Source organism: Pongo pygmaeus, chromosome 12, assembly GCF_028885625.2.
Source record: "Pongo pygmaeus isolate AG05252 chromosome 12, NHGRI_mPonPyg2-v2.0_pri, whole genome shotgun sequence".
Classification (NCBI taxonomy): domain Eukaryota; kingdom Metazoa; phylum Chordata; class Mammalia; order Primates; family Hominidae; genus Pongo; species Pongo pygmaeus.
The window spans coordinates 32,489,027-32,501,051 of record NC_072385.2 but is presented as its reverse complement, the minus strand read 5'-3'; the positions used below and the strand labels follow the sequence as shown (position 1 = coordinate 32,501,051).

The window sequence follows — 12,025 nt, the reverse complement described above, 5'->3', positions numbered from 1 at the left end:
GGAGAAATAGGAATGCTTTTACACTGTGGTATATTAGTTCACCCATTGTGGAAAACAGTGTGGTGCCGCCTCAGGGATCTAGAACTAGAAATATCATTTGACCCAGTGATCCCGTTACTGGGTATATACCCAAAGGATTATAAATTATTCTACTATAAAGACACATGCACACATATGTTATTATAGCACTATTCACAATAGCAAAGACTTGGAACCAACCCATATGACCATCAATGATAGACTGGATTAAGAAAATGTGGCACATATACACCATGGAATACTATGCAGCCATAAAAAAGGATGAGTTCATGTCCTTTGCAGGGACATGGATGACGCTGGAAACCATCATTCTCAGCAAACTATCACAAGGACAGAAAACCAAACACTGCATGTTCTCACTCATAGGTGGGAATTGAACAATGAGAGCACATGAACACAGTGCGGGGAACATCACACACTGGGGCCTGTCGGGGGGTGGGGGACTGGGGCAGTGATAGCATTAGGAGAAATACCTAATGTAAATGATGAGATGATGGGTGCAGCAAACCAACATGGCACATGTATACATATGTAACAAACCTGCATGTTGTGCACATGTACCCTAGAACTTAAAGTATAATAATAATTTAAAAAGTGAAAATGACTATCACGTTAGAAAAAGAGGAAAATGGTAAAATTATAGCATTCTCACAGGTTGGACTATGATGCCAACCTGTGAGCCCAGTTATAACTATGGTTCATAATTCCCTGTTTCCAGAGAATTTTTTATGACAAGGGGAAATATCCACGGCATAATGTTGAGGGAAGAAAGTAGAATGCAAAACTGCAGACATGCTAATTGTGTGAAGCCAGGTATTAAATATGAAACACAGAGAATACTTACACATATTGGGGCTTTGAAAAAAAGACTGGGGGAAATTACATTGAGGGTTTTTTGTTTTGTTTTGTTTTTGAGACCAAGTTTCACCCTTGTCACCTAGGCTAGAGTGCGATGCACTCTCAGCTCACTGCAACGTCTGCCTCCTGGGTTCACGCCCGGCTAATTTTTGTATTTTTAGTAGAGACGAGTTTTCACCATGTTGACCAGGCTGATCTCAAACTCCTGACCTCAGGTGATCTGTCCATCATGGCCTCCCAAAGTGCTGGGATTACAGGCATGAGTCACCATGCCTGGCCAACATCGAGATTTAAATGGCATTTTCTCCAAGTGATATGTTTTCTTTTTTTCTCTCTTTTTTTTGAGACAGAGTCTTGCTCTGTCACCCAGGCTGGAGTGCAGTGGCATGATCTTGGCTCACTGCAACCTCCGCCTCCTTGGTTCCAGTGATTCTCCTGCCTCAGCCTCCAGAGTAGCTGGGACTACAGGTGTGTGCCACCATGCCTGGCTAAGTTTGTTTGTTTGTTTGTTTTGAGATGGAGTCTCGCTCTGTCACCAGGATGGAGTGCAGTTGTGCGATCTCCGCTCACTGCAATCTCCACCTCCCGGGTTCAGCCTCCCTAGTAGCTCCCTGCCTCAGCCTCTCTAGTAGCTGGGACTACAGGCACGCGTCACCATGCCCAGCTAATTTTTGCATTTTTAGCAGAGACGGGGTTTCACCATGTTGGCCAGGATGTTCTCAATCTCTTGACCTCATGATCCGCCTGCCTCAGCCTCCCAGAGTGCTGGGATTACAGGCGTGAGCCACCATGCCCAGCCTTTGTATTTGTAGTAGAGACCAGGTTGTAGAGACAGGGTTTCACCATGTTGGCCAGGCTGGTTTCGAACTCCTGACCTCAAGTGATTTGCCTGTCTCAGCCTCCCAGAGTGTTGGGATTACAGGCAGGAGCCACTGTGCCTGGCCTCCAAGTGGTATGTTTTCTTTTTGACACTTGTCTGATTTTTTTTCCCCAAAAATTTCATTTACATTTATTTTCTTTATTGTTACCTTATTACTTTATTATTATATTTATTTTCTTTATTGTTTGCTTATTAGAAAAGAGGAAAAGGAATATCATTTAAATATTGTAAGATAAAAAATTGGAAGTTTGTTTCTAAGTTTTCAAGTTGCAACTTTAAACCTGGCTTATTCTTTTAGCTTGTGAGATTGGTTTTTCCGGACCTTGGCACTCGGAGGCTGGGCACTAGAGGAAGCACCAGGTAGGTTGAGAATTTTTGTTTTATTTCAAATGTTAAAAACAAGGATTTGGAAAATCACAAAATGAATGATAAAAAATGCAAAACAAAACAAACTATAAATAACAACTCTTACCAAAGAGTGTCCACAATTCACATTAATTCCCAATGCCTGAAATCATTCAGTTGGTGCTAGAACCAAACACTGGCCTCTATTTTGTTAAAATATGAAGGTTACAATATATTTTTATTGTTCTACAGTTAGGTAAGTGTCTCATTCTTGAAATATTTAAATAATTAACACACATCAAGTAATGCAACTGTCTCCCAGGCTGGAGTGCAATGGTGCAAACATTGCTCACTGCAGCCTCAAGCCCCTGGGTTCAAGCAGTCCTTCCACTTCAGCCTCCTGAGTAGCTAGGACTGCAGGTGTGTCCCACCAGGCCTGGCTAGTTTTTGTGTGTTTTACAGACAAGGTTTTGCTAAACTGCCCAGGTGGGTCTCAAACTCCTGGGCTCAAGTGATCCTCCCACTTTGGCCTCCCAAAGCACTGGGATTACAGGCATGATCCACCATGTCCGGCCTTGGAACTGTTTTAGTTACCCTTTGAACTAAAGTTTCTGTGTTCCTGAGTAGCTGAGATTACAGGTGCCTGCCACCACGCCCGGCTAATTTTTTGTATTTTTAGTAGAGACGGGGTTTTACCATGTTGGCCAGGCTGGTCTCAAACTCCTGACCTCAGGTGATCCACCCACCTCATCCTCCCAAAGAGCTGAGGTTAGAGGTGTGAGCCACCGCGCCCGGCCCCAAGGTTGTATTTCTAATGTGAAAATAAATTCCAGCATTATTGGGTGCCTTGTGTCATAATTGTCACTCAATTATTATTGCTATTTGTTGCTTGTTTTAAATTGCGAGGGAAAATCAGTGAGAAGACATTGAAGCCAAATTAGGAAAGGGGGCTGCCACTCACCAAGGAATTGAAGACAGTGGAAGTGTTTGCCAAACCTAATATTGGGCAATAATTGAAAAAATGTTGTCTTAAGGCAGGACAAGCTGCTATAGTCCCCTGGGCTTAGCGGAGGAAGGTCTGGACTACAGAGAAGGCTCTTGACTTCCCTACTGGGTTTCTGACAGCTTCAGTGGAGGGAACCTTGGTGTCATTTTCCCTTCACCTGAAAAAGGTTAATGGGTGCTGGGGGGTGGGGGGGCAGTGGTTGAGGAGGCGGGGCAGGGCACAAGGAGGCTTTCCCTATCACATCTCTCTAAGATTAGCATGTCCTGCATCAGGCAAGCAGAGGAGAGCCTCCACAAACCTATTTCAAGGCTGATATGTGTGAAAGTGTATGAAGTTGCTTGTCTACATAACAGAGCTTGGTCAGACTGAAGGATTAGCTTTTCCAGAGAAATGCAGCCAATGATAAAACCTGGAGAAGAACTCCAAGTCTTCATTAGCTCACCTATTCTCTGCCTTCCATAAAGCATGTCAGTAGTTAGACAAAAATTTAAAGACAGCCTTTATTTTTCCAGGTATCATTATGATGGAATCTGTATCAAGAAAAGCTCTTTCTTCTATGCCCAGTATTGCTACCTGATAGGTGAAAAAAGGTATCACAGGTTAGTAACTATCATTTTGGTACTTTGGTCTTGGGTCACAAGCCTGGTGAATGTTAGAACCATTCAGGCCAAGTGTGGTGGCTCACGCCTGTAATCCCAGCACTTTGGGAGGCTGGGGTGGAAGAATCGCTTGAGTTGAGTTCAGTAGTTCAAGACTAGTCTGGGCAACATGGCAAAACTCCATCTCTACTAAAAAATACAAAAGTTAGCCAGGCATGGTGTTGTGCACCGGTAGTCTCTGCTACTCGAGAGGCTGAGGTGGGAGGATCACCTGAGCCTGACAAGGTCCAGGCTGCAGTGAGCCGTGATTGCGTCACTGCATTCCAGCCTGGGTGACAGAGTGAGACCCTGTCTCAAACTAGTAATAATAATAATAAATTAATAAATAAAAGAACCATTCATATTTTAGTTGTATCTAACTGAATTTTTGGTTGTTCTCTCTTTAAGTCCTCCTTAAGGAAACACACATATCACATCAACATTTAACCAATGCCCCTTTGTCAGCCTCTGGCAATGTCATTGGCCAGAGAAATGCATTTCTGCTTCATTTCCTTAAGACATTTCTCATTTTGACTGTCATCCAGTTGCCAAAGCCATTTTTCACCGAGTCTATCCTTCTCAACCTTTCTGCAAAATTGGACACAATTGGGCACCTCTCTCAAAGCTTCCTTTAGCCCTCAGGACTGTGTCATCCAACACCCCCCACCCCAGCCCTGAATCCTCAGTCTCCTGCTCTTTCTGTTCTCCAATAAGCTTAGGCTTTCCCCGAGATCTCGTCTTGATAATCGCCGTTACTCTTCCTACTGTTTGGCCCCAGACATCTCATTCTTTTTTATCTTTCACCTGTGGCCTCCTGCAGGTGGATGACTCCTGAATCCTCACTGGTCCTGACCTTGCCCACATCCTAGGCATTCCTCCCTGGCTCTCTACTGGACATTTCCATTTAGATGACCCACTGGTACCTCACACTCAACATATGGAAATCTAAATTTAGCCTCTTCCTCCAAATTGTCTCTGCCCCTTGATTTTCTTAGTTCAATCTTGATACCAACAGATAGAACCTATACAAAGTGTCACCCCAAAGCCACCCCTGACCCCCGTGGGTCACAAAGCCTTGTGAACTTTTCTCTTTAAGTTCTCCTGAACTCACTCTTTTTGGTAACCAATATCTCCTTTAATCCTTTGTCATCTTACACTGAAATTATTTCCAGTGATCCCATATGGCCTCCCCCTCCTCAGCCTCTCCCTGCTCTAAACACAGCTACCAGATGAATCCTCCTAAAATTCTACATTTGCTTTGTCTCTTTCCTTCTCAGAAACACGTGAGTGCTTGTTCTTACCTCCTGGATAAAGACCAACCCTAGGCTGGTGTTAGCCAAGTTCCTTCTGACTCCACTTTCCAACCGTGTTGCCTATTTCTCCCCAATATCAACCATAATTTAAGCCACACTCACTTTTCCCTGAACATATCAAATGCAGTACACCTTTGCTCCCACCATCCAACCTTCCATAGTGCCATTTCTTCTTGTCTCTATCTAATGGGACCTTCCTGAATCCCGTCCGTACCTTCTGGACATACCTCAGAGACCACCTGCCCCATGGGACCATCCCCAACAATGCCAGCTACAGGAAAGCTCCTTCTTCCACTTCTTCATGCTGATCACTGTCCATCCATACAACCAGCATTCCTGCTATTTGAGCCTTCTTTGGCATAAAAAGATGATCATATATCCAAGTAGCCAAGGACAATATAAATTTCACTTGGAGCCCTGCGTAATTATTAATTGTGCTCTTTTCACTCTCAAAGGTGTTCTAGTTTGAACAATAAATTAAAATGAATTATATGGTTACCTTTGGCATAAAGGATCCTATGTATGAGGCAGCTGCTGTGGTAGAGAGATGAGGAGCCTCCAGTATGGGTAAGACAAGGACCCTTTTCTCTGATAGCTTAAGAGGGAGGCTAAGATGTCCATTTACTTTGATCCTCAAATATAACATGACGAGTGTCAGAAAGGTACAAAAGGTACCATAAGAACTCAAAGATGTGGAACACACATTTTAAGTAGGTGACCATGAAGGGCCTACAAGGGCGTTGGGCTTTGAGTGAAGCAATGAAGAACAGATTAGAATTTTGACAGGTGGTGTCGGAGAAGGGGGCAGGAGTGCAGAGGACATCCAGGCTTAGGGGAGCAAAGATAAAGGTACATGAAGGCATGGGCTTCGTCCTGTACAGGCATGCATGGAGCTCTAGTAGGAGAAGATGAATCTGGAGGGAAAGTTCAGGGGGCCTAGATTACCAGGCTGGGCGGTGGGGGGTGTCCACAAGTCCTTTGGAGGCTTCCTTTGAGAAATAGGGTAGAATATCCACAAGGGCAGAAACCATGGTGCTTTGTTTGTTTCTGTCCTGCCGTGGTTTGAATGTTTGTGTCCTTCCAAAATTCACATTGAACCTGATCCCCAATGCAACAATATTAAGAGGTGGGGCCTTTCCAAGATGATTAGGCCATGAAGGCTCCACCCTCATGAATGGGATTAATAACCTTGTAAAAGAGGCTTCAGAGAGCTAGCTGGCCCTTTCGTCTCTTCTGCCATGTGAGGACACAGTGTTCATCTCTGTCATCCTTCTGCCTTCTGCCACATGAGGATGTAGCAACAAGGTACTATCTTAGAAGCAGAGAGCAAGAACTGGAGTTTGTTATGTTAAGTTAAATAAGCCAGACACAGAAAGACAAATATTGCATGTTCTCACTCATAGGAGAGAGCTAAAATAAGTTTATCTTGTGGAGGCAAAGAGTAGAATAGTGGTTACCAGAGGCTGGAGAGAATAGGGAGGAATGAAAGGTGGGTTAATGAATAATGGATATCAACATACAGTTAGATAGAAGGAATAAGTTCTAGTATTTGACAGCCTAGTAGGGTGACTATATATTATGTATTTCAAAATATCTAGAAGATTTGAAATGTCCCAACACAAAGAAATAATAAGTGTTTAAGGTAACGGATATGCTAAACACCCTGATGCATGTATCACAATATCACATGTACCCCATAAATGTATACAATTAGTATGTTAAAAAAGAAGAAGAAGAAGAAGCAAAGAGCAAGCTTTTACCAGACACCAAATCTGCCTGCACCGTGATCTTGGACTTCCCAGCCTCCAGAACTGTGAGAGATAAATTTCTTTTGTTTATAAAGTACCCAGTCTAAGGTATTTTGTTACAGCTGTGGGAACAAGGACATATTCCCAGAGTGGGCACTGAAATAGCTATTGGAGAACTGAAAATTCAGCATTGGGGTTTAAGAAGAAGAGTTGGGAAAGGAGAGGGTGACGAGCCTGGAGATGGCCCAAGGGCTGCTGCCGTTGTTCAGATTTACACTGGAATCAGACAGGAGGCAGGTCTGAGAGACCTCTTAGAAGCAGGGTCTTCAGGATCTGGCAGTTGGTCGAGTCAGTGTAGTAGAAGGGAGCAGAGATGATTCAGTCAAGCCTGTCCCACCTAAACCTCAAACTCAACCTCAAATAAAGTCACTGTGTTCTGTGCCAAACCAGCTCTTCCTCTTACATCTCTTATTCATCTCTTAGTCACAGGGATGGAAAAGTTACATTGGCAAAAATAGAGAAGCTAGGAAAAGGAATAGCTATAATGAGAGATTTATTTTAGTGACTGTTAGAACATCCCTAGTGCGAATGTGTCCTCTCACTTGCTGATCTGTAGGCTCCTGAAAGGCTGGGTGTAGATCCTGCATTCCATTTTGTGCTCCCCCACCCCCACCCCCACCCCCTGGCACCTAGCAGTCAGTTAACTAACAGGCAATATGGAGAGCCCTGCATGCTCCAGGAAAACAAGTAACTAGGCAGGCACTCGGCACTCAGAGGGGAGAGACCATTAGTGTCCCGGGGACTCTGTTTCCGATGTCACAGAGAGAGGGGCTAGGAGTGGCCTTTGTGGGGGAATCAAAATAGGCTTTATCATCGGTGAGGAAGAGGAGGACTGCTAGAGGAGAAAGATAAAGGCAAGAGTGACATCGGCTGGTCATGAGATAAGCCCAGCAACAGGTGTTTTTCATGTACTCTATGCTCAGCATATACTTAATAATTGATCAACTTGGCAGAGAGCGGTGGCCCACGCCTGTAATCCCAGCATTTTGGGAGGACAAGGCGAGTGGATCACGAGGTTAGGAGATTGAGACCAGCCTGGCCAACATACTGAAGCCCCACCTCTACCACAAATATAAAAATTAGCCAGGTGTGGGGGCGCGTGCCTGTAGTCCCAGCTACTTGGGAGACTGAGACAGGAGAATTGCTTGAACCCAGGAGGTGGAGGCTGCAATGAGCCGAGATCACACCACTGCACTCCAGCCTGGGCGACAGAGTGAGACACCGTCTCAAAAAGAATAACAAAAAACAAAAACAAACAAAAATAATAGATCAACTTTAAAGTCTTGGCCAACTAAAAGATTTTTTTTTTTAAAGCGTTAAGATTTAAGGATAACTTCACTACCAATGCCACATTCAGGACATACTAAAAGTGTATTTTAGAAAGCAGAAGTATAAGAAATGGTACACTGTTGTTAATGAGCTGTACTGATGAAAAGTGTCTATTTTATTATATAAGGACCTGTGTGACAAATTCCTCATAAAAATTAGGTCTCAAAATAAATAAGTTTATCTCTCTGGTTTTCAGGTAATCAAAACTCTATAACTCATCTGCCATTTACTTATTTGTTCATTCATTTGAGTTCCTACAATAAGTCAGGCCTGTTCTAGCTACCGGTGATATAGCAGTGAACAAGATAAACAAGGTCTCTCCTTTTGTTAGCTTAGTTAGGAAAAAAGAATAAAAAAGGACAATAGACCAGGCATAGTGGCTCCTGCCTGTAATCCCAGCGCTTTGGGAGGCCAACATGGACAGATTGTTTGAGTTCAGGAGTTTGAGACCAGCCTGGGCAATAAAGCAAGACCCCCATCTCTTCAAAAAATACAAAATTAAATATTTTATGTTTAATATATATTTATATATAAATATTAGCTGGGCATGGTGGTGCACTTGTGGTCCCAGCTATTCAGGCAGCTGAGGTGGGAGAGTAACCTGAGCCCAGGAGGTCAAGGCTGCAGTGAGCTATGATCATGCCACTGAACTCCAGCCTGGGCTACAGAGCAAGACCCTGTCTCAGAAAAAAAAGGAATAATCTCGAGATGTGACCTGAAGACAATACAATGGAGTCATGGAGAGGCCTCCCTGAGACAACAGCATTTGAACAGAGTGCCAGTCAAGGAGCTAAGTGAAGATCTGGAACAAGCGTTCCAGGCAGAGGAAAGGGCTGTGCAAAAGGCCTGAGGCAGAGATTAGTTCAAGGAGCAAGAAAGTCTGAGCGTGGACTTCAGTGGGTGAGCAGGAGGGTGGGAAGAGAGGAACCTGAACACAGAGGTGAGGTAGAGGTTAGAGAGACTAGGGAGAGGCTTTTGTGGCAGCCCTGGAAGAAACAGCCCATTGAGATGAATGACTTAAATAATTTTAATTCTCCCAAGAGGCAGCAGCACACTATGCAATACTACATGTGGATAAGAGCAGAGACTGGAACAGACTGCCTGGCTCTACTGCTAGTAAGCTGTGTGATCTTAGGCAGGTCATTCAATCTCTCTGTGTCTCAGTTTCCTCATCCATTAATTAAGGATAACAGTATCTACTTCATGGGACTGTTGTGAGATTACATTAATTAATACAGGGAAAATGCTTAGTGCAGCATCTGGCACACAGTAAACATTCAGTAGGGCTCCTAAGCATATTGATCTGTACTTTGATGTATTTATTTTATCATGTCTGCATGATTTTTTCATGGTATTCATATAGTATTTTTACTCTAGTTATTGTATTTTTCAGTTGCATAATTTCCACTTGATTCTTTTGTATGACTTATATGACTTTGCTGAGGTTTTCAATTTTTTCATTTGTTTCAAGAGAATTCACAATTATTTCTTGGAGCATTTTTATAATGACTGCTTGAAAATCCTTGTCAGATAATTCAACATCTGATTCACCTCAGTCTTGGTATCAGTTGATTGTCTTTTCTCATTCAAATGGTGACTTACCTGGTCTTTGGGATTATGGGTGAGTTTCCATTGTATCCTGGGAATTTTGGTTATGTGAGGAGACTCTTGATCCTATTTAAATCTTCTGTTTTAGACAGAAGGCAGTCGCCCTGTTTAGGTTTAGTGTGTAGGTTCTGGCCTAATTTTATGGGCTGTGGGTCCAATGCCAGCTCATTTTCCCGAGCCTTTGCATGATATTCTTGTCTGCTTCATTCTTCTGGCACTGCTGAGACTTCTGATTAATCCCTACTGGTGCCACCTGCAGGGGCTCAACCCACTTCCATGGACCACTTTCTGTGGAGAGTGGGGAGAGCCAGAGTGGCTGGGCCTGGGTCTCCTTATGCCCTTTGGTGTAAGGAGGGAGGCATCAGGCTCTGCCAATGTTGTCATGTGGGGAGCATGACCTGCCATTTCAGTGCTCCACATGTGGAATGGGCATTGAATTGACCCACGGCTTCACTACTATGCATGCAGGTGGACAGTAGGGACCCTACATACACATACCCAGAGCACTGGCAGGCAGGCTGATCCTGAGCCTGCCTACCTGCCAGTGCTCTGGGTGTGGGTGTATGGAGCATGGAGGTCAGTCTACCAGAACTCTGAAGCTGCTACTGTGGGCAGATGGGTCACCAGTCCATGCCCTGGTTGTGGAAAGAGGGTTGCAGCCCCCTACTAGGTCTCCACTGGTCTTCCCTTCCCTTTCCTAGTCCTTTGGCCAAAGTGCAGGCTTTTCTTGGGATTTTATGCCTATGCCTATTGACATAACAGACTGTGTTGCACATTTCTCCAGTGCTCAGTCCAGGGGTGTGTGGAAGACAAAAAGAAAACCCAGGGAACCCACCACATTGTCATTTCTCTACTCCTGTCGTCTCTACCCAGTCTACCTTCTTCTTTCCAGCTTTCAGAGCTCTTCTATCCTTGTCAGTAGAATAATTTCCAAATATTTAGTTGTATTAGAGGCAGGAAAGGAAGGTGAATCTACACCACCTTGTTCCCTGTACATGATTTGTAATACAAGCTACCACAGATGCTTTTTGAAAACAAACCATACATACATTAGGAACCAATATTACTAGTGAGTGGAATGCTTAATTATATGATTGTGCCTAATACTTCAAAATATGATCAGTCAAAATACGATAGTGGAGACTTCTGGTTGGGACAAGATGAACCTCTTTCTTCATGCCCCTCCACACTAAGCACAACTGTAAACCCTGGAAATAATGCAAGAGGCAACCAAAGGAAAACTCCGAAAGGTGGTGATAAGAGAGTGAGCTGGTTTGGGACCCAGGACTGTACAATCAGCACCGCAGCAGAGCATCTTGCATCCCCCGCCCTGCACCCTGAAACCCAGACTCAATGTTTTCCAAGCCTGAAGTAGGAAGAGAAGGCAACCCAGGTAGATCCATTCTTCCTTCCTTGAGTTGCTCTAATAATATCAGGCAAAATAATTTTGGGGGTGGTTAATAGAGAAAATACTCTCCTTCCTTCCTGGGTCTGAGACACTCCTTTTCTACCAAGAGATACTGAGGGTGTGAGCCGATCTGCCTAGAGAGACCCAGCTTCAACAAGCCTCTTTGTCCAGGAAGCCTCTTTGTTCTGCAGCCTGACTGACACTCTTCCGCTCCCTAGAGGCCACCAGGAGCATCAGTAGGAGGAGCACCTCCCTCATGGAGAGAAGTCCCAAGGTCTAGCCCGGGGAAACCCTTCTCCCTCCTCAGATAGCACCAGCAGGAACCAGTGGGAGGCCCAGAGGCACCAGATAAACCAAGCAGGCTGAAACAACACCACAAAGGCTCTGAAAATTAAGCTTTTGAAAACAAAAAACAAAGGAAAAAAAAAACCCTGGAAGCAGGCAGAAAAATAACACATTACCTATAACAGTGATTTGAATGACAACACATTTATCATTGAAACCACCAAGAAAGCCAGAAGGAAGTGGCACAAAAGATTTCAAGGACTGAGATAAGAACTGTCAACCACAATTTCTACATCCAGCAAATTTATTTTCAGGAATGAAAGGGAAATAAAAATATTCCCAGGCAAAGAAAAACCAAAAGAATTTGCCACTAGCTGACTCACCCTTAGAGATCAGCTAAAGAAAGTTTTTCAAAGAGAAAGGAAATGATAATAGAAGGAATGTTGGAGTGTCAGAAGAGAAAAAACAATGGGAAGAGCAGAAATATGGGATACATACAATACACTGT

General features: G+C 43.9%; 1 protein-coding gene across 15 annotated transcripts in view; it reads left to right on the top strand.

Moving 5' to 3' along the window:
* The window catches only part of RFX8 (regulatory factor X8), a 76,818-nt gene that overhangs the window by 20,227 nt on the left and 44,566 nt on the right, over window positions 1–12,025 (top strand). For 11 of the 15 annotated variants that reach the window (XM_054474382.2, XM_063649272.1, XM_063649276.1 and 8 more), the window contains 2 exons: window positions 2,076–2,137; window positions 3,641–3,727. In XM_054474382.2, the coding sequence (XP_054330357.1) occupies window positions 2,076–2,137; window positions 3,641–3,727 (149 nt within the window). The remainder of the gene's footprint in view (window positions 1–2,075; window positions 2,138–3,640; window positions 3,728–12,025) is intronic. The other 4 variants (XM_063649274.1, XM_063649277.1, XM_063649273.1 and 1 more) reach the window with 1 other exon arrangement.